The sequence below is a fragment of the Mytilus edulis genome, chromosome 14, assembly GCF_963676685.1.
Source record: "Mytilus edulis chromosome 14, xbMytEdul2.2, whole genome shotgun sequence".
Taxonomy (NCBI): Eukaryota; Metazoa; Mollusca; class Bivalvia; order Mytilida; family Mytilidae; genus Mytilus; species Mytilus edulis.
In genome coordinates this window covers 64707957-64731561 of record NC_092357.1, presented here as the reverse complement: position 1 = coordinate 64731561, position 23605 = coordinate 64707957, and the positions used below count along the sequence as shown (strand labels likewise).

Here is a 23605-nt window from a genome sequence, read left to right as displayed (position 1 = left end):
TTTCCACTGGGTTTTATATTTGGTCGACACAAACTTGCTTTAAATTATGACAAGTTATTATGGAACAGGTGCTTATATACTAGGGTCAAGGTCACTGGCCAGCTATAGGTGGTTATATAGTTTGTTTCTTTAAACAGAGATATTATATGTAAGCTTCACCCCTCATAGAGAAGTAAAGCTAATTCATTACTTTCGAGCCTCAGGCTCATATTCTAAGAATGACCTTCATCCTGCACATCCAAGATATGCTTGGATGAAGGAACATTATTTGTCATATAACAGATCGTTTTTAAAAGTTTTGTGAGGTGCTCCGTTTTTATAACTTTTGAAGCACGTTTCACGGTTGCACGTAGTTGGTTTTTTTTCAAAGTGATCCTGCGTTATTTCTTTATAGATGTGAAACATAGTGTTTATTTAAAGTTTTTTTGACAACAAAGTGCAGACCTCCATATTCAAAGGTAAATTTTGAATACGATCGGTAAAATACGAAACCTCTTTATAGATCGCTATTTTGCCGAAGCAATATATAATTGCAAATTTTTTTTTTATTACCTTGTGAGTTTCATTAGGCTGACAGTGCAAGACTCTCTTGTATAGTCAAGGTCGTAGAAACTGCCATCATCATGTTAACAGGTTGATTCTTATTCAAGAGATAACGAGAAGATCTTGATCAAATTCGATACTTCATATATTTTCCGGTACCATTACGCACTGTTTAACCGATACCTGTCTTAATCTGAAGATACTAGTATAGCCATTTGATCTGTTAAAGTAAAAATTGTTCCATATTCCCGATTAAGATCAATAACTGATTGTTGATTCCTAAATTGAGTAATGCATGCATATCAGGAGACGCGTAAACTCTTGATCTATAAAGTCCTACTCTTCTTTTGTTATTAAAGTTCTTACCTCTGGTTATTTTGATTTGATAAGTATCGACTTGATGGCTTGTGGTCTTCTAAAATGTTCCACATATAGGACACCAGCAGTTAAGATGTTTAGTTTTTTTTTTATTTAGGAAGGTTCCTACACATAGTCATTGTAAATTATACATGCAACAACAGTTAGTAGGAACGATATACGCAAAAATGTTATAATAATGAAAGCAAACAATTACATAAATAAAGTTAATGCACAATCATAGCGGAAATAAAATGTTTCTGCACGTCCTTGACAATACTTTCATTCTACTTAATTTTAAACCAAAACGCATTTGGGAATTATTCAGTCATTCTAATAACATATATACATTTGTGTCACTTCAACTATTAGATTGTCTCCCACTATTTACATGTTTTCATCACAATTTTCTGTTATCTTTTGGAGTTCAATCTTTTTGTTTACATCTTTGTCAACATATAAAGAGATTTGTTCAATTTCTTGACAACGTAGACACATTTTTGTCATATTGAACAATTACTGGTGATTAAAATACTTATTCCATTTACTGGTGAAACCTCTTTGCTTCTGCAATCTCTAAACCTTCTCTAGTAGCTGGTGAATTATCAAGACACCTAATAGCCTGAAAGTAAAAAGATTGTTTAACTGATTTTCAGCATGATGATATACAATGAAAAAACATATTTTATACTTTTATAAAATTTATATGAAATAATTGTTTGAGCATGCAATAATTTATGGTTGTTCATTTAGCAAAACAAACAATAGGTCTGCATTTATTCAAGAACATTTTACTTCATAAAATGATATGGGACAATCAAACTTTTCATGTAGGACAAACAAAACTCTAAAATTTCAAAAAGTGGGACAATCGGGAATAATCAACAAATCCACACTTTGCATCAGTAACCGAAATTGAGAAAGAATACCTAGAAAACTTTAAAAAAGATAATATATAGTTAATATGGAACTTTAGACCAGAAAAGGTTAAACTATTGTAATATGTAAAAATAGCTATGCTGGCGGGGTTAAAATGATATAAATAGAAGCAAAAGATATTGGTTGGGGGAAAATAAGTTTCAAGTTAATTGGACTTAAACTTCATCAAAAACTACCTCGACCAAAACATTTACCTAAAGCGGCATAGACGGACGTACGGACGAACGGACGAACGAACAGACCAGAAAACATAAAGTCCATAAATGGGGCATAAAAATGGGACTGCTAATTTATCAAAAAATAGTATTTCGTAAGGTTTTGAGTACCGAACCAGTGTATAAAACATGTTATGTTTACCATGTTTATTACGAATATGTAACGGTTCATCGATATGAAAATCGAAATAGATTATCGATAATAAAAAAAAAAATGCTCATTCATCGGTTAAATCTCAAACATTGATGTTTACGAAACAATGACTGACTGCAGAACTAAAATATCGTTTGCGAGATAAAAAAAAAGAAGAAGAAAGGAATGACATATTTTTAGGACTTTCATTTTCCAAATTTCTGTTCAAGATGTTATCATAGATATAGGAAGATGTGGTATGAGTGCCAATGAGACAACTCTCCATCCAAATAACAATCTAAAAAAAGTAAACCATTATAGGTCAAAGTACGGCCTTCAACACGAAGCCTTGGCTCACACCGAACAACAAGCTATAAAGGGCCCCAAAATTACTTGTGTAAAACCATTCAAACGGGAAAACCGACGGTCTAATCTATATAAAAAAATAGAGAAACGAAAAACAAGCACAAACCACATAAACAACTTACTTTACGTAAATTTTAAAGCTCTACAAACACCCTTTTATGTTATTGAACGTAACAATAAGTCTTGACAATGTGTAAGGTAGCAAATCCAATTAATCCTGCTTTGAATTATTGACAAAATGATTGATAAAGTTTATTGTCATTTGATTTTAGATTTGCCTTGGTTACAGCTCACTATAAGATGAACGTACTGCGTATGAATGCATATGAAAACACTTAAGTAAAACTACGCTCGACTGTTTTCCTCGGTCAGCAATTCACCAGCTGCTGTCAGTAGAAGAACGTTTTGTGGACTGCTAAAAACTAAGTACATTTAAAAGTATGTGGCATGTGTTAACATATGGTTAAAAAAAGAACAGTTGAAAAATGTTTACCCATTGTGATGTCACCAGACTATAAACAAATATTTGTCCAATAACTACATTTCAATGAAGTATAAAGCTTTAATTAGGGATAGTTACTAAAAGCCGACTTGTTCAACATTTGCATAAATTGTAAATTATAGTAACATTCTGGGAAAAAAAATCCTTAACCATGTTAACATAGTTTACTTATATCTCGGTTAAAAAAAAGATTTTGAAAAGCGTCCACAAATCCTGGGAAAAATTCATGGAATAAAATTCATTATATATGTAACTGTAAGTTTGTATACAAAGTGATTAAGTATGCTTTTCATGGATTTTTTATAATCGCCGGTAACTTATTGAAACAATGTTATCTAAAATTCATACAACTCATTTTTACAAACTTATGCTTATTATGAATACATTTACTATTGATCATTTGCTCACTGTTCTTCACATATTTAAAGTATTCATTCACAAGAAACAACTACGTGCTAAAAAGGTCCATGAGACATCTCAAATTGGGTTATTGTGAATGATCTCAGCAACATGTCATGTTTCATTGCTAGTTATTACTCTTTTGACCCTTTCATGAACGACGGTCGTTCTTTGCTTGGGTTCTCCCTTTCCGCTTTCAGCATGCAATATCAGAAGCACAACATTACAACCAATATTGGCTCCATCGAAATGTGTTCCATCTGTCGAACATGCCTTCAAGTTGTTTTTCTGCACTTATTGTAGCATGTATGCACAGTTTAAAATCCTTGTTGATTGAACCATTAAAAACATAAAACAGCCGTTCAAAAAACTGACATCAAATTACATGATCTGTGCATTTAAATTCAAAACGTGGACGTACATTTGAAACTTTGTAGAGAAACAATGCAATTGATGACATGCACTTATAGAAATTAAAATATTGTTTTATTGATGTGTTGTTCAACACAGTTAAGTACAACATTACTGGAAATATTTCTCAAATGGAGAAAGAGGAAAACTGTCCATAAACCCGTGCTTTTGATAACTTAAGACACACAGTTTTCTTGTATATTTCTGATTTTTTTTTGTCAGAAAAAAAAATATAGTTTGTAATATTGATATTGACTTATATTATTTCAAGGATTTTTCAAAATAATTCTTAAATTTCGACAGAATTCCTGATCATACAAATTGACTGTAACATATACATATCTAAACATTCTGAGCTTACAACCTAAAACTAATTTATGTATTATATTTTCAAACTTAAACACATTTTCAATCAGTTTATTAGTTATTTGATGAATATGAACAAAATCGCAAACTCTCTAGTAATCATTGTAAATAGCAAAAATACCATTCACTTAAACATGTTAATTTTTTTGTATGAATTGGTTCAGAGGCTTCAAAGAAGAACGCTTTGTAAAAACTTAAATAATAACTAACACAAAGTGATAGCAATGGCTCACATATCTTGTAAACGAGATACTATTATCGATACTTTGTTCTAAAGTTATATCAGCTTTATAAAAATACCTGCTCTAATCTTTTCCAAATTGTGTTAAAGTCCATTTTGGAAAATGAACATTCGGTTCGGTGACGAATAACGTTTTGATAAAATTGCAAGCATGCAATGTTTGCTCCATCACTCTTGTCATTATCACAATTTAGCATATCAAATCCCATTGCAGGTGGTGCTAACACCGGAGGTAAGTTGCGAAGTAGACACACAATCAATGTCAAGTCTAAATCATCTGTAGTTACACCAGGTGATCCTGCATTAGAAATTAATAACAGTGAAAGTATTGCTATATTACATGAGAAAATAAAATATTCAGGAACACGCACACACTTAAGTCGGATGTAGTTGTGGTGTGGTAACTTTAATTAATATGTGATGTATTATATCCAGTGAACTGGAATATATTAAATGCAATCAGAATGTCTAATATCTTATATAAATTTGAAATTGACACTTGATTTGTGATGTACATCTTGTCTGTTTGTCTTTAATTTGTAACGTTTTTTTTACATATTATTCAATTTAGTAAATTATAGATCTCCAAGTAAAAAATGTCTCGCAATTCTGATCTCAATATTATATGCAGACTGGTTATTAGAAACACAGTAATTCGAAATATCTGGCAAGTTTCAAAGTTTCGGTTAATTTGAAATTGTTGTAGATGTTTGTGTTTATACACTGTTTTGGTCATTGTTTTTTTTTAGATTTTTTTATAAAGGATAATATTTTAATATTATGAGTTTCAATATATTCCTTTCGCCTCATTATCATCTTCCAACATTTTCGAGAAAATTGTCAAAATAACATTTTTAGACAATTAAAATGTCTAAACAAATTACTTCTAAAACATTATTGCATGACACTTTGTTGCTAATAATTCATTTTAGGGACATTAAACTAAAAGAAGATGTGATGGTCCCACAAATGGGACAGCATCAAATGGACACTGTAACAGATTTGTTCATTCAGCGAACATGTATCTAAGTGTTTGCTGTTAACATGTTGACTGCTGCACCCCTATTTTTTTTTACATTTTTACCGCTAATGTCTGTATGATTTGTTCACACATCGTTGTCAATATAATGGAATTTATTGCCAATTGAGAGGTAAAGCTACCTTAAAAACAAGGGTTTATCCATTTTTTTCTTAATACGAAAATGCATTTGCCAAATTAGGAGTATGACAGTTGTTATCCATTCTTTTGATGTGTTTGAGCTTTGGATTTTCCCATTTGATTAGGAACTTTCCTTTTTGAATTTTCCTCGGAGTAAGTCACTCTCAGTATTTTTATGATTTTACTTTTTTTGTACCTATCTCAAATTTTATTCTGGATTTTAGAAAAATACAAGCATAAGTCAAAATTGGCAATTAAGGACAATCAGTCCTTAAAAATTATTAACTGTTTTAGATTCGAAAGCATTGTTGTAGATTATTTTTTCTGATTATTGATGCTGTTTGTCGTTTTTAACTCCATTTATTCATAATAATGTCGATGTAATAAGCATAATTATGGAACCAGCCAGACATAGTCAGTTACTTAAGTGCCCAGCCAATGGCTTTATATATTTAAAAATTATTTCGATCGTGTATTGCTGAACATTGTTGTAGTACAAAAGTGATTCTATTTATTAACGTTTTAGATCGAAAAACACTTAGAATAGTCCAAAAGTGTCGTTAACTTGCCAACGCACCTTAAGATGCATCCCCGATTTGAAATGGTTTTTGGCAAACATAATTGAATGTACATGGAAGGCAGTATATCTTGATTTTTGCAGCATTTTTGCTTCCGCCAGATATCTTCTTTGTTTGTAACAAAATGAAGTGTTTTTTTTGTACAAAAAAATGCATTTTACAACTTTTACTGTCGTCGAACTTTACAATGTCAGACATTTCAAAATTAATTTTTAGATGATTGTTCACATCATGGTTGATCTTTATACGCCAAAGAATTAGAACTTCCATTCAAATGGATAAATAAAGGCAACAGTAGTATACCGCTGTTCGAAACTCATAAATCCATGGACAAAAAACAAAATCGGGGAAACAAACCAAAACCGAGGGAAACGCATTAAATATAAGAGAAGAACAACGACACAACACCGAAACGCATCACACACAGAAACGTACCAAGCATCAGACAAAACACCACGAGAATAACAAATATAACATGAAAACCAAATACATGAATTTGGGATAGACAAGTACCGTGCCACGTCTTATCTCAATATCTAAAAAATAAGAGAAAACACAAACGACTCAACGTTAAAATGCAACACACACAGAAACGAACAATAATATAACAATGGCCATCTTACTGACTTGGTACAGGACACTTTTAAAGGGGAATAAAAGTGGTGGGTTGAACCTGGTTTTGTGGCATGCCAACCTCGCACTTTAATGGCAAAGTTAAATATAACATTGAAATGACAACACAATATTACAGGACTACAATACAAATAAATAGGAGAACATATTAGACAAAGAAAAACATGATTAATAGATAACAAAAAGCATCAGGTTTAAAATTCAATGCGCCAAAAACGCGCCTTGTCCACACAAGACTCACAAGACTCACCAGTGACGCGCAGATATAAAAGAAAATAGTACAAAGTTGTACAGCACTGAAGATCAAAAGTTGAAAAGGTTTCGCCAAATACGGCATTGTTTTTATGCCCGGGATAAGAACATTCTTATTATATAGAACAATTCACGCTATTGCAGACAGTAAATTGTATCAAATGAATATGAAAGAGATATACATAAAGAAACTAAAGTATTAACTAATTACAGAAAACTAAACCCGAATACATAACGCCTAGATATAAAAGATCGAAAGTGAAAAAGGTACAAAGTTGTACAGCACTGAAGATCAAAAGTTGAAAAGGTTTTGCCAAATACGGCATTGTTTTTATGCAAGGGATAAGAACATCCTTATTATATAGAACACTTAATGCTATTGCAAACAGTAAATTTTAACAAATGAATATGAAAGAGATATACATAAAGAAACTAAAGTATTAACTAATTACAGAAAACTAAACCCGAATACATAACGCCCAGATATAAAAGATCGAAAGTGAAAAAGGTACAAAGTTGTACAGCACTGAAGATCAAAAGTTGAAAAGGTTTTGCCAAATACGGCATTGTTTTTATGCAAGGGATAAGAACATCCTTATTATATAGAACACTTAATGCTATTGCAAACAGTAAATTTTAACAAATGAATATGAAAGAGATATACATAATGAAACTGAAGTATTAACTAATTACAGAAAACTTAACCCGAATACATAATGCTAAGTTTATCACAAAATAGACACACCCGAATCAGTCCAGGCGTCAACGTAATTAAAAAAAATGTGACGTCACATACGATGGCGAAAAGGCACAAACGTTATGCCACATTTGAATTTATGAAATTTAGAAACAGCATGACTTCACATATGAAAAACTATCATTCAAAAGTGAGATAGAATTAGGATTGATTTAAGATGGCATTAGAACTAAATATTGATAATTCATTTAAACAAAATGCATATTGCAATACTTATTAATAGCAATTAACTGTAATATATATATGTTCAGTTTATTATGAATCCAACTTCAATCGTAAATAATCGTACAAAATTTAATATAATTAATAAAGAGGCGGTGATTAATTTTTCTATCCGTAACACCTAAATATAATAAAAAGACGTCAACACATTTGACAAAATCCGATGAGAATTACAAAATATAACATTAAACATGTAAACTAAATACATGAATTGGGGATAAACAAGTACAGAAACACGTCTTATAGTAATGCGAATTCACATTCAGCATAACAGTCACAATCGGGAATAAGTCACGTTTGGTAATTAAAGATTAGACGACATAATGACAAACCACAATCTACCATGTGGTAAAAATGTCCTTAGCTAGTTTGGTTAAAGAGACATCATATGGATCCACCAATTCGTGATGGTGTCCATAAAATTTACGGAGTGTCAATTTTAATTTGTCCTCCTCATAACTTTGTTGGAGCAGTTTATGCGTAAGGAGCACACTCCTGTATATGAAGTCCGTATAGTGTGAACAAGCACGTGAATAACGTATCAATTGTGATATGTAAACACCATACGAAGGGGCAGAGAATATGTTACTGCTGAGAAATGGGAAATTGATAATTGGGAAGTTGAAATCGTCCCGTTTATCATAGATTTTCGTATGAAGTCGTCCATCTACGTCAATATTGAGGAAAAGATCAAGGTATGAAGCAGTCCTTCTAGTATCAGTAGTATCCTTAATTTCAAGTTCACTGGGATATATGAGATGTAAGTATTGGCTGAAGTATGGGTTGTTCAATGATAAAACATCATCAATATATCGGAAAGTAAAATTAAAGAATTTCGCAAGGTGCTTTTTCTTTTTGTCTTTTAGAAGGTTCTGAATAAATTCTGCTTCATACGAATACAAAAACAAATCAGCCAGCAGGTGTGCACAATTAGTACCCATTGGAATACCGACTGTCTGTTGAAATATAAATCCTCCAACTCAACAAATATATTGTCGATCAAAAAGTCCAGCATTTTAATAATATCATCTTCAGTATATTTTCTGGAAGATTCAGTGATTCTTCACAAAATATGAATTATTGTATCCAAAAACAAGAAATTTGTATCTACGATTCCCATTTTTATAGAAAAAGCTCTGTTTTATGAGATGGTAAAGTCGATCTTTCAACTGAGCATGGGGAATAGTAGTATATAGCGTAGACAAATCAAAAGTTTTTATGTTGCTGCAAAATTGCAAAGATTGTGATCGAAGGTTAAGCAGTAGATCTTTCGATTTTTTGTGAATCCACATCTGGTTAACACCACTGGTAGAATATATCTCCTCACAATATTTTTGAAGCCCATCTTTAACTGTAGAAAGAATAGTAGTCAATACTTTAGAAAGATGTTTAGTCGAACATTTTGAAAACCCAGCTATGTATCGTTCTTTATATGGAGTTTTGTGTAATTTAGGTATCCAGTATAATGAGGGCAAGTTTTCGTCGTTTTCTTTGATGTTGATACCAAAAGAAAGAAGGACAGATTTATGATTTTGTAAAATTTCATCCTTGGTAAATGAAGTTAAATAATATGTAGGATTACCAGTAGTTTTATGAATTCCAAGCTCCGTAGTGAGACATTGCAAACAAGTGAAACTGCGAGCTACTGCTCACTGATGATACCCCCGCCGCAAGTGGATAATATAAATAGTGTAAAAATATGCAAGTGTTCGGTAAACAGGAAGTTGTCGAGTGATGAATCTGAAAACGCATCACACGGTATAGCTGACTTATATAAATCCTGAAACCAAATTTCAGAAATCCTTGTATTGTAGTTCCTGAGAAAAGTGTGACGAAAATTTTCAACTTGGCTATCATGTGTAAAATCATACAAGTGTTCGGTAAACAGGAAGTTGTCAAGTGATCAATCTGAAAACGCATCACACGGTATACCTGACTTAGATAAACCCTGAAACCAAGTTTCAGAAATCCTTGTATTGTAGTTCCTGAGAAAAATGCGACGAAAAAATAAATAGTGTAACAATATGCAAGTGTTCGGTAAACTGGAAGTTTTCAAGTGATCAATCTGAAAACGCATCACACGGTATAGCTGACTCAGATAAACCCTGAAACCAAATTTCAGAAATCCTTGTATTGTAGTTCCTGAGAAAAATGCGACGAAAAATATTCATGGGACGGACTGACTGACGGACGGACGGACAGACGGACTGACGGACGGACAGACAGAGGTAAAACAGTATACCCCCCTTTTTTAAAGCGGGGGTAAAATAATGTTTTTTACATATGAAGACAATATTATTGGATGCTTTATCTGCCGGAAATACGACATATTTGTCATGCAAAGAGGATAAAGCATCTACAACCTCCGGATTCTTGAAAGGGTTAGAAACTCTTGTACTCATATTACATCTTAGTTTTTGTATGCGCCTCTGAATGCATGATCGAATAGCTTTGATCCATTCAGACAAAGTGTCCAGTTCGGGTTCGTCTGGTTCGCGCTTTATCCATTTTATTGCATACATGTGTAGTCCTCAACTGCATCCATCAGTAACTTGAAATTCTTTTTCCAGTTGATGGGCTGGGGAATTCTATACTTTGGTCCCTTGGCTAGAAACTCTCTTAGTTGTTCATTGGTAACAATACTAAGGTCACCAGTAATAATATGACCAGCTGGACTATAATTGTATTGAGAAGATGCACATGAGCAATCCGGAGGCTTGGATTTTGTATCTTTGAGGTTAAAAGCCTCTAAAACTCTCTTGTGGTTGAAAATCTTTGATGCAATAGACTTGGTGTAAGTATAAGAAATAACAGGTGTAGCTTTATTTTTGAAGTAATCAGGTATAGTTTTTTGTACAGATTTTTGATGGAAAATATTGCCAATATTTACAGCATCTAAACCTTTATTGGCGAATTCTACCTTAAAAAAGTAACGTTTTTCCTCACTATTGGATGTAGTCAATACGGTTTTGAATAGTCTATGGTTAGCAATGTCCATGATAATTACAACTAATCTATACAAAACAGAACGAGAATCAGTAACGGAAGTATTTTTGGCATCTTGAAATAGTAAAGAAAGTTTTGACAATGGAATGGAGTATAATTTAGTTTTAATATGATGAATTCCTAAAGGTTTTTGAACAGACGTTAATAGACTATCAATTGTCACGGTGTGTACAGCAGGTGGTATATATTTTCTGTGACCATGACTTCTATTTCGTCGCGCAGAAGTATTAACTAATTTTAACGTACTGACAGTACTACACCTGGGACTAGATAGAATACCTACACCATCAATTTTGTCATTGCATCCATAGGGAATGGCTATTCGCAACTCTCTAATCCAAAAGTCTTCTCTTTGTAAACGATATGGTGTACTCAATATGGGGTCATTTGTTGGATGATATATTTGCTCTTTAATCCGGACTTTCATAGAAACAATAGAATGGTCAGGCTGAGTAAAATGTTTACAGAGAAATTTGTTGTTATTATGATCATTAACATTAGACCGATGATCATTCATCCTAAAATTGAGTCTTTGTCGAGTTTCCCCGACGTAGATCAATCCAAAAAGAGTACATTCAATACCGTAAACAATATTGGAGGCAGTGCAATTCAAATCCTCATGGCTATGTGTATTGTAATTGTTGGTGGTTAAATTACTTTGAAAGTGGGTATCAGTTATAAGAAGATAACAGGTTTTACAATTTTTACGGTTACATTTGGAAATAGAGCAATATTGATGGTTGTCATTGAAATCTAAAATATCTGAAAGTTGAACAGTAAGCGGCCGAATATATTCAAACTTGTCTGAATTTTTATATAACAATGAGGATTCAGAAGACTACAAATGTGTCATTTTCATAACATCATTTAAGATAATCCTGGGGACACCTGATAAAATCGGTGTTGTTGTGTCCTTGACAACAGCCGATTGACACCTTTTTATCCTGGGCGTCGTGTCATCCAGTATAATATTATTTGTTCTACTAGTTTTCATGCTGTTAGGCTACCGGACTGGTAGAATCATCGGGGACAGATTGTCCACCAGCAGAGATTCCGGTCCGGTGGTGATAAAAAAGGCAACAGTAGTATACCGCTGTTCAAAACTCATAAATCCATGGACAAAAAACAAAATCGGGGAAACAAACCAAAACCGAGGGAAACGCATTAAATATAAGAGGACAACAACGACAAAACACCGAAACGCAACACACACAGAAACGGACCAAGCATCAGACAAAACACCACGAGAATAACAAATATAACATGAAAACCAAATACATGAATTTGGGATAGACAAGTACCGTGCCACGTCTTATCTCAATATCTAAAAAAAAGAGAAAACACAAACGACTCAACGTTAAAATGCAACACACACAGAAACGAACAATAATATAACGATGGCCATCTTCCTGACTTGGTACAGGACACTTTTAAAAGGGGAATAAAAGTGGTGGGTTGAACCTGGTTTTGTGGCATTCCAAACCTCGCACTTTAATGGCAAAGTTAAATATAACATTGAAATGACAACATAATATTACAGGACTACAATACAAATAAATAGGAGAACATATTAGACAAAGAAAAACATGATTAATAGATAACAAAAAGCATCATGTTTAAAATTAAATACGGCAAAAACGCGCCTTGTCCACACAAGACTCACCAGTGACGCCCAGATATAAAAGATCGAAAGTGAAAAAAGTACAAAGTTGTACAGCCCTGAAGATCAAAAGTTGAAAAGATTTCGCCAAATACGGCATTGTTTTTATGACCGGGATAAGAACATTCTTATTATATAGAACAATTCATGCTATTGCAAACAGTAAATTTTATCAAATGAATATGAAAGAGATATACATAAAGAAACTGAAGTATAAACTAATTACAGAAAACTAAACCCGAATACATAACGCCCTGATATAAAAGATCGAAAGTGAAAAAGGTAAAAAGTTGTACAGCACTGAAGATCAAAAGTTGAAAAGGTTTTGCCAAATATGGCATTGTTTTTATGCACGGGATAAGAACATCCTTATTATATAGAACACTTAATGCTATAATGCAAATAGTAAATTTTAACAAATGAATATGGAAGAGATATACATAATGAAACTGAAGTATTAACTAATTACAGAAAACTAAACCCGAATACATAATGCTAAGTTTATCACAAAATAGACACACCCGAATCAGTCCAGGCGTCAACGTAATTAAAAAAAATGTGACGTCACATACGATGGCGAAAAGGCCCAAACGTTATGCCACATTGGAATTTATGAAATTTAGAAACAGCATGACGTCACATATGAAAAACTATCATTCAAAAGTGAGATAGAATTAGGATTGATTTAAGATTGTATTAGAACTAAATATTGATAATTCATTTAAACAAAATGCATATTGCAATACTTATTAATAGCAATTAACTGTAATATATATATGTCCAGTTTATTATGAATCCAACTTCAAACGTAAATAATCGTACAAAATTTAATATAATTAATAAAGAGGCGGTGATTAATTTTTCTATCCGTAACACCTAAATATAATAAAAAGACGTCAACACATTTGACAAAATCCGATGAGAATTACAAATATAACATTAAACATGTAAACTAAATACATGAATTTGGTATAAACAAGTACAGAAACACGTCTTATAGTAATGTGAATTCACATTCAGCAAAACAGTCACAATCGGGAATAAGTCACGTTTAGTAATTAAAAGATTAGACGACATAATGACAAACCACAATCTACCATGTGGTAAAAATGTCCTTAGCTAGTTTGGTTAAAGAGACATCATATGGATCCACCAATTCGTGATGGTGTCCATAAAATTTACGGAGTGTCAATTTTAATCTGTCCTCCTCATAACTTTGTTGGAGCAGTTTCTGCGTAAGGAGCACACTCCTGTATATGAAGTCCGTATAGTGTGAACAATCACGTGAATAACGTATCAATTGTGATATGTAAACACCATACGGAGGGGCAGAGGGTATGTTACTGCTGAGAAATGGGAAATTGATAATTGGGAAGTTGAAATCGTCCCGTTTATCATAGATGTTCGTGTGAAGTCGTTCATCTACGTCAATATTGAGGAAAAGATCAAGGTATGAAGCAGTCCTTCTAGTATCAGCAAAATCCTTAATTTCAAGTTCACTGGGATATATGAGATGTTAGTATTGGCTGAAGTATGGGTTGTTCAATGATAAAACATCATCAATATATCGGAAAGTAAAATTAAAGAATTTCGCAAGGTGCTTTTTCTTTTTGTCTTTTAGAAGGTTCTGAATAAATTCTGCTTCATACGAATACAAAAACAAATCAGCCAACAGGGGTGCACAATTAGTACCCATTGGAATACCGACTGTCTGTTGAAATATAAATCCTCCAAACTCAACAAATATATTGTCGATCAAAAAGTCCAGCATTTTAATAATATCATCTTCAGTATATTTTCTGGAAGATTCAGTGGGATTCTTCACAAAATATGAATTATTGTATCCAAAACAAGAAATTTGTATCTACGATTCCCATTTTTATAGAAAAAGCTCTGTTTTATGAGATGGTGAAGTCGATCTTTCAACTGAGCATGGGGAATAGTAGTATATAGCGTAGAAAAATCAAAAGTTTTTATGTTGCTGCAAAATTGCAAAGATTGTAATCGAAGGTTAAGCAGTAGATCTTTCGAATTTTTGAGAATCCACATCTGGTTAACACCACTGGTAGAATATATCTCCTCACAATATTTTTGAAGCCCATCTTTAACTGTAGAAAGAATAGTAGTCAATACTTCAGAAAGATGTATAGTCGAACATTTTGAAGACCCAGCTATGTATCGTTCTTTATATGGAGTTTTGTGTAATTTAGGTATCCAGTATAATGAGGGCAAGTTTTCGTCGTTTTCTTTGATGTTGATACCAAAAGAAAGAAGGACAGATTTATGATTTTGTAAAATTTCATCCTTGGTAAATGATGTTAAAGAATATGTAGGATTACTAGTAGTTTTATCAATTCCAAGCTCTGTAGTGAGACATTGCAAATAATGGTTTTTAGGGATGGCAACGAGTACTCGAGTACTCGGGTACTCGTTTGGAAGGCCGAGTACTCGAGTACTGTTTTAGTACTCGGATACTCGTTTGCGTGTTATAAATCTTTAGATATTTCTCTTCATGTTTCCACTCTTTTTAGTTCCGTGAAATATCCCCTTCTAAATACTAAAATAAATCTATTTACAACATAAATGTTTATCGTGAGGATACTATGTGTTATAGTAGTACCAGCAACTCCATTCCTTTCAAGGGAATGTATTCATGTGCACTACTTCAACTTATTACAAAAATAAAAAGTCAAATAGTCTTTCGTCTGATATTGTTTACCAGATCATATTTTTAAACAAGAACAATATCAAAGTGACCTACGGTGAATCATACTTAACTGATGAGAGACATTTTTAACGGTGTTTGTACACGGATCAACACTTTCATGGATTAATAATCAACTCATCACAAGCCGTAAACACGTACCTTTGTTCGTTAATCACGAATTATATGTAAACGTGATTGGTATAAAATGTACATCAAAATCAATTTAATTACTCTGTATTTGAAACTTATCTATAGATATAGGAAGATGTGGTATGAGTGCCAATGCAACAACTCTCCATCCAAATAACAATTTATATAAGTAAACCATTATAGGTCAAGGTACGGACTTCAACACAGAGCCTTGGCTCACACCAAACAACAAGCTATAAAAGGCACCAAATTTTTTTAATGTACAATTTAAAGATAGGCAAAAGTACGAGAGCGATATTCAAACCAAAAAATCGAAAATAAAGACAACGAACTGGCTAAAATTAAAAGAAAATCAGACAAACGACAGTGCAAACAAAACCGAGAAAAGAAGTAAGACTGGGCATTAATGAAAGGCACAATTCATTTGAAGTCCAATATTGTTGTGACAAATTAATGGACAAGTTTTATTATAACAGATGATACATAAATTGTTTACTCTGTCGGACTTTATATGCAAATATTTTTTGATTTTATTGTAATTTGGTTCATGAACACGTACACAATCAAAAATTGCTATTATGATATGTTATTTGTAGAAACGGCGGTCGGTAAATCATTGTTCAATTGACACACACTTAAAAAAAACCAGAGGACCAAGCTGTGTTTGTAGACTAGTACGTTAGTCCATCTTAGACTATTATAATATTAGTATAATAGTCTCAGTCTTTTAAGATTCGTTCGAGTACTTGCGAGTACTCGAGTATCATGACCGAGTATCCGAGTATTAAATTTCAGATCTTTTGACATCCCTAGTTTTTACATATGAAGACAATATCATTGGAGGCTTGATCTGCCGGACAACGACATTTTTGTCATGCAAAGAGAATAAAGCATCTACAACCTCCGGATTCTTGAAAGGGTTAGAAACTCTTGTACTCATATTACATCTTAGTTTTTGTATGCGCCTCTGAATGCATGATCGAATAGCTTTGATCCATTCAGACAAAGTGTCCAGTTCGGGTTCGTCTGGTTCGCGCTTTATCCATTTTCTTGCATAGTCCTCAACTGCATCCATCAGTAATTTGAAATTCTTTTTCCAGTTGATCGGCTGGGGGAATCTATACTTTGGTCCCTTGGCTAGCTACTCTCTTAGTTGTTCATTGGTAACAATACCAATGTCACCAGTAATGATATGACCAGCTGGACTATAATTACTAGATATTGAGAAGATGCACATGAGCAATCCGGAGGCTTAGATTTTGTATCTTTAAGGTTAAAAGCCTCTAAAACTCTCTTGTAGTTGAAAATCTTTGATGCAATAGACTTGGTGTAAGTATAAGAAATAACAGGTGTAGCTTTATTAAAGATAACCGCATCTTAACGTCTTCTGATTCCTGCCATAAGTCGAATAATTTGTTGCTAAGCTAGCAATATCATTCTTGACAATGGGTATTGTTTATTTCATGACTTGTTTGAACTGGGGTGTCCTTTCGTGCACTTTACGCCAAATAATGTCCCATATATGCTCGATATGGTTCAAATTCGGGCTACGATTGGGCCAAGGAACATAAACTGAATTCCATTGGAACATTGGATCTTCCTCCACGACGCTAATTTCCAACTTTGGTGAGCTCTGCACTATATTGGATACGGGTATCTGTGTGTCTGATCGTATGCAAAGGTCCCCGAAATGGTATTTTCACACGATAACCAGTATCGATGAGCCGATCTCGAACAGTTTTTGTTTAAAGGCTCCTGTATGGTCATCCTTCTCTGTTAAGGATTGTATTGTTTGCAATGGGTTTCCTTCTGACCAACCTTCATTATGCTTTATTTTCTTTAGCAGATATTATAGGGGGTCTTCTTGACCTCGAAAGGTCTTTAACATTGTTTCTTGCCTGATTTTTATTCTGAAAACGACTTTTAGTGGTATGGTAATAACCAACAATACGTGCAATTATCACAGCGATATACCTGCTTCCCTCATGCTGGATATCTGCTATCTTGCTGCAGTTATGAGTTGTTGATGACCAATTACAAGGTGTCAATAACATAAATTTATAAACTTGTTTATTTTAAGTGTTGAAAACAATGAGTATACAAACAGATGTTTTAGTGTTTACGAGTACAGCAGCTGCATGTGCAGATAAGAACTGATAGAGTCGATATTTATTGATTAAACTCAGGTGATATTTAAATAATGTTTAACTAGTTCTATTTCAACAAATTATTGAACAAAAAAATTAAAAGTGTTTTGTTAATTTGAATTTAAATTTGATGTTGCAATACTTTTTTCCATGTGTATATTTACAGTTTTAAATGTCCATCATGGTTTGCCATAAATTTATAAAAAAGACTAATTAGTAATCAAATGTACCAGGCTTAAAATGTAATAAGCGAGACGCTTGTTTCGTCTACACAAGACCCATCAGTGATGCTCAGATCAAAACAAATATTTAGCCAAACAAGCACAAAATTGAAAAGTATTAAACACTTAACCTTATCAAAAAAGCGTTCAAACTACTAATAAATCACCCAAGGGTTTAGTTTTTGTTGCAATTTTGTTATAACAGTTTTCGTTATTATGGTGGAAAAGAAGGAGGTAGATTTTAACATGCAATGCATGTTTACCTTTGTCGGATGTCATAATTATTTTGATAAAAATCAATTAATGGGTGTTTCCTTATTTTTATTTTTTACTTATTATGGTTTTACAGATGTACAGTTTATTTACAGTTTTGAAGCTGTACAGTTTATATACAGCTTTATTGTGGATTGACCTGAATAAAAAGCACAAATTGTTTACAATTAACTGGAAAGATGATTTGTTTAATTGATTCTTTCCCCTTTTCTGTAGAAAGACTATTGTTTTTGTTCTGATTATTATTATCATTAAGTCTTTCCACTTTTCTGTGGAAAGACTTATTGTTTTTGTTCTGATTATTATTATCATTAAGTCTTTCCACTTTTCTGTGGAAAGACTTATTGTTTTTGTTCTGAATAATATTATTATTATTAGGTCTTTCCACTTTCTGTGCAAAGACCTATTGCTTTTCTTCTGATTATTATTTTTTTTCTTCTTCCGCCTAATTTTGTTCTTGCGATAAACATTTGTTTCGCAATATGTCGCTAAGATGTTTGGTATATGATATCGAACAGTGTATGCGCTTTTGAAATTTACCCTGGGTAACCGAATACTTTTCTTTGTAGGAGTTATCTCCACAAACACTGTTTTCCTTGTGTCCACAACTCCTTCGCAACCATAAAAGATTACGAGAAATTTATTTTACAAAATTGCTCGTTATATCTTTCGCATGATTTGTCCTATTTTGACTGAAGCGATTTGAATGCTCCATATGAAAGTTATTTCCCCTTATGCATTTGATATAAGTGCATTTCTAGCATATAAACAATAAGTGATAGAGACCTAGGATCTTTAGATTTGAGGTCCTTGGTCCAAAAAAATGAAAATTAGATCAAGGTCCAACGTCAAGGTCATATTCTATTTTTTTTAATTTGGCTTATTTCCACTCATTTCATGAAACCGTATAAGATATCGACAAATCATATTTTCTTAATTGTAAGTTGCGACATGTCGTAACACGTAAATTTTTATTGCAAGGGTACGTTGAATGTAAATGTGAGTTTTCTCCCCTCTTGTATTTAAAAATACGCTAATGGTGATATAACTGATTAACCAAATATAATTAAGACCTGTAGTCTTTTGATTTGAGGTCCTTGATTTATGACCTTGAAATTGATCTCAAGGTCATAGCTTAATTTGACGTTTAGATTTTGACCTTTGCTTTACATGTATACATGATAAAGCCATGATATTTTTTGGTAAAAAGTATCAAACCATTTAACCTTGAAAAAAACAACCGGAAGTGACCTTGTGTAAACCGGAACTAGCTATTTTTGGTACTTTATTAATATAAAAGTATATAGAACCAGATATTTTTGGAATCAGTGTCAAGTAAATATTTAAATATTATCTGAAGTATCATTTTTCAAACCGGTAGTAACAAATCATCCCCCTTTTTTATAAAAAAGAAGTATAGAAACCATTTATTTTTGGAATCAGCGTACAATAAGCTATCATTTAACGATTGAAATGACATTAAAAACTTAATTTTACCAATTTTCATATTAAAACACATTGTTTCGGGTGGAAAGACCTTCAATTGTTCTCTGAACAATTGGTTTTTAATTATTAGGTCTTTCCACTTTTCTGTGGAAAAACCTATTGTATTTCTTCTGATTATTAAGTCTTTCCACTTTTCTGTGGAAAGACTTATTGTTTTTCTTCTGATTATTAGGTCTTTCCACTTTTCTGTGGAAAGCCTATTGTATTTGTTCTGATTATTAGGTCTTTCCACTTTTCTGTGGAAAGCCTATTGCATTTGTTCTGATTATTATTATTTTTTTTTTTTTTCCGCCAAATTTTGTTCTTGCGATAAATGTTTGTTTCGCAATATGTCGCTTAAATATTTCTCATATTGTATCGTATAGTTTATGCGCTTTTAAATTTCACCCTGCTAAGCCAAACCATTTTCTTTGTAAGAGTTATCTCCCTATTCACTGTTTATCATCTGTGTGCATCTCCTTCGTAACCAAAAAAGATATCGACAAAATTCATTTTACAAATTGTTCGTTACATCCTCAGTAATTTTTGGCGTATTTGGATCGAAGCGATTCGAAGAAATTTTATAGGAGTTATCTATCTTTACGGAATAAATTTGTCGGTATGTTTTTTTAACTCATAAACCGTTAACCGTATAACCCTGGAATGTTTTTATTTGAGTCCCCTGATTCCAAACTTAGAAAATTAGGTCAAGGTCAAAGGTCAAGGTCATATTTTAGATTTTCATATGTCTTTGATTTCCCTATAACTCTTGAACGGTTATAGATACAAAAAAAATAAGCAGTGAAAAATGCTTGGTACTTCAAGGGGCAACTTTTTTACATTATGACTATATTGATTTTACCATCATGTAAGGGACATAACTCCCATCGATGGTTTTTAAAAAGCCATTTTTAGGCAAAACTCTTAAACAAAAGGTCCTTGACCCATAGGGTCTTTTGCAATGACCTTGTGGAGCAATGACCTTGACGAAGGTTACAAGGTCAAAGGTCAAGGTCATCAAATTATGTGGTTTTGGCACTATTTAAACAGTTTTATGTGTGTTTGAATTTCAACCAACCAACCAACCAACATACCAACCAACCAACCAACCAATCAATCAATCAATCAATCAATCATGATCATGATCAATCAACCAATAATGATCATGATCAATCAATCAATCATGTTTCCGTCTCATGTGTTTCTTATAGGGTTCAACCAACCAACCAACCAACCAACCAATCAATCAATCAATCAATCAATTAATCATGATCATGATCAACCAATCATGTTTCCGTCTCATGTGTTTAATAAAGGTCCAAGATCTTCTTTGTGTCTTTTTCCGTGTTTCAATTGACCCTATCCAACGTGTTTAACCAACCAACCAACCAACCAACCAACCAACTAATCAATCAATCAATCAATCAATCAATCAATCAATCATGATCATGATCAATCAATCATGTTTCCGTCTCATGTGTTTAATATAGGGTCCAAGATCTTCTTTGTTTCTTTTTCCGTGTTTCAATTGACCCTATCCAACGTGTTTAACCAACCAACCAACCAACCAACCAACTAATCAATTAATCAATTAATCATGATCATGATCAATCAATCATGTTTCCGTCTCATGTGTTTAATATAGGGTCCAAGATCTTCTTTGTTTCTTTTTCCGTGTTTCAATTGACCCTATCCAACGTGTTTAACCAACCAACCAACCAACCAACTAACCAACTAATCAATCAATCAATCAATCAATCAATCAATCAATCAATCAATCAATCAATCAATCAATCAATCAATCTGTATGACTGTTTAATCATGACAGTTTATTGAAGGAACAAACTCTCAATTATTCAAGAAAAATTTAAATTTAATATTGTTCTTACGTCACTTCTGAAAAAAAAAATCCACATGTTCTCTGAAACTACAAGTACAATCGACCTCAAAATTTGCAGTCAGCAGGGCATACATGTACTAAACGTTTATAAAAAAACTTGGTGCAGATATCTCTCAAAGCTTTTCCTAGAGAAAAGAAATGGCAATGCCGTAAAAATCGCTTGCTAGGTCCGTTAATCTCAGTAAAAACCTACAATAAAATGTCCGCTCCGAGTTTGAAATACTAATCTGTGTTACAAACAGGTGCTGAAAAATGTACATTATCAGAAAATAATCAATAAATGTGTTTTAAAGTTACACCGGATCAATTAAATCCAAAACATGCACTGCTTGTGAACTGTCATCAAACTGTCAATTTCCTACAATGACAAAAGAAATTACATTGTGTACATTCCATCTCTATAGATGTTGTCTGTTTAACGTCCCCACCTAAAAAGAAATAAAAAGACTATCTTTTCGTTATTATAAACCCGTGTCACGTGATGTGGCGCGCGCGCTGTACCTAAAATAAAAGAAAAACTTTCCAAACTAAACATGAAACGTCTCCGGTAACAATAATATAGACCCCATACAGAAACGAACAAACAAACAAACAAACCCCCCCCCCCCCAATTCAATTAATTTTACAGGGGGAAAGACCCCCTACAATTGCTTTTTTAAAGCAATTGATTTATATTTATTATTATTTTTTTTTTTTTTCTTCCGCCAAATTTTGTTCTTGCGATAAATGTTTGTTTCGCAATATGTCGCTTAGATTTTTTTCATATTGTATCGTATAGTTTATGCGCTTTTAAATTTCACCCTGCTAAGCCGAACTAATGTGTTTAACCAACGTGTTTAACCAACCAACCAAACAACCAATCAATCAATCAATGCATGTTTCCGTTTCATGTGTTAAAAACGGGATCCGAGATGTTTTTTTTTCGTTTGTTAAAATTGAGCCTATCAAACGTGTTTAACCAGCCAACGTGTTTAAACTACGTGTTTAACCGACATGTTTAACCAACGTGTTTAACCAACCAACCAACCAACCAACCAACCAATAAATAAATCAATGCATGTTTCCGTTTCATGTGTTAAATACGGGATCCAAGATGTTTTTTTTTCGCTTGTTTAAATTGAGCCTATCAAACGTGTTTAACCAGCCAACGTGTTTAACCAACGTGTTAAACCAACATGTTTAACCAACGTGTTTAACCAACCAACCAACCAACCAACCAACCAACCAATCAATCACTTAATGTATGTTTCCGTGTCATGCGTTTAATACGGGATGCAAGGTCTCTTGAGGTCTTTTTCCCCTTGTTCTAAGTGACCCTATCAAACGTGTTTAATCAACCAACCAACCAACCAACCAACCAACCAATCAATCAACCAACTAATCAATCAATCAATATGCATGACTGTTTATTTATGACAGTTTATTGAAGGAACAAACTCTCAATTATTCAAGAACATTTTTATTTTATTATTGTTCTTACGTCTCTTCTGAAAAACAATCCACATATTCTCTGAAACTACAAGTCCAATCGACCTGAAAATTTGCAGTCAGCAGGGCATACATGTACTGAAGGTTCATAAAAAAACTTTTTGCAGATATCTCTCAAGACTTTTCCTAGAAAAAAGAAATGGCAATGCAGTAAAAATCGCTTGCTAGGTCCGTCAATCTCAGTAAAAACCTACAATAAAATGTCCGCTCCGAGATTGAAATACTAATCTGTGTTACAAACAGGTGCTGAAAAATGGACATTATCAAAAAATAATCATTAAATGTGTTTTAAAGTTACACCGGATCGATTAAATCCAAAACATGCACTGCTGTTGAACTGTGATCAAAATGTCAATTTCCTACAATGACAAAAGAAATTACATTGTGTACATTCCATCTCTAGACTTGTTGTCTGTTCAAGGTCCCGACCTAAAAAGAAATTAAAAGACTAAGTTTTTCCTAATATAAACCCGCGTCACGTGATGTCTCCTCAAT

General features: G+C 33.0%; 1 protein-coding gene across 1 annotated transcript in view; it reads right to left on the bottom strand.

Moving 5' to 3' along the window:
- Nucleotides 1–997: 997 nt before the first annotated feature.
- LOC139503835 (uncharacterized) overlaps nt 998–23605 on the bottom strand; it is an 86599-nt gene continuing 63991 nt past the window's right edge. Inside the window, exons 14-15 of the mRNA XM_071293776.1 lie at nt 4532–4770; nt 998–1522 (exon numbers count right to left, since the gene is read on the bottom strand). Coding sequence (XP_071149877.1) covers nt 1445–1522; nt 4532–4770 — 317 coding nt within the window. The 3' untranslated portion in view covers nt 998–1444. The remainder of the gene's footprint in view (nt 1523–4531; nt 4771–23605) is intronic.